Below are 220 nucleotides of genomic sequence, written 5' to 3' on the forward strand. Positions count from 1 at the left end.
CCACTTCCTCGCCGACTTCCGCACCCCGATGAAGCCCCCGTATCGCTTCTGCACCCCTTTGGCCGTTGGCGCCGGCCTCCAGCCGCGCGTCCCCAGAGGGAAACCTCCTGGTCGTCGCGCAATGTCCTCCGATGGCTGCAGGAAGGCGTCCGGCGCCGCTTCCACCCCTTCGTCTTCGGCTTCTCGGCGCCCCAGCAGCTCCCGTTCACGCAGCGGGGGC

General features: G+C 70.0%; 1 protein-coding gene across 1 annotated transcript in view; it reads right to left on the bottom strand.

Annotated features, from left to right (window-relative positions):
* Window positions 1–6: 6 nt before the first annotated feature.
* Window positions 7–220, bottom strand: part of PNOC (prepronociceptin) — a gene marked incomplete at its 3' end in the record, with an annotated part of 3,785 nt that continues 3,571 nt past the window's right edge. The window contains exon 3 of the mRNA XM_010191613.1: window positions 7–216. Coding sequence (XP_010189915.1) covers window positions 7–216 — 210 coding nt within the window. The remainder of the gene's footprint in view (window positions 217–220) is intronic.

Source organism: Mesitornis unicolor, unplaced genomic scaffold (assembly GCF_000695765.1).
Source record: "Mesitornis unicolor isolate BGI_N332 unplaced genomic scaffold, ASM69576v1 scaffold41569, whole genome shotgun sequence".
Lineage (NCBI taxonomy): Eukaryota > Metazoa > Chordata > Aves > Mesitornithiformes > Mesitornithidae > Mesitornis > Mesitornis unicolor.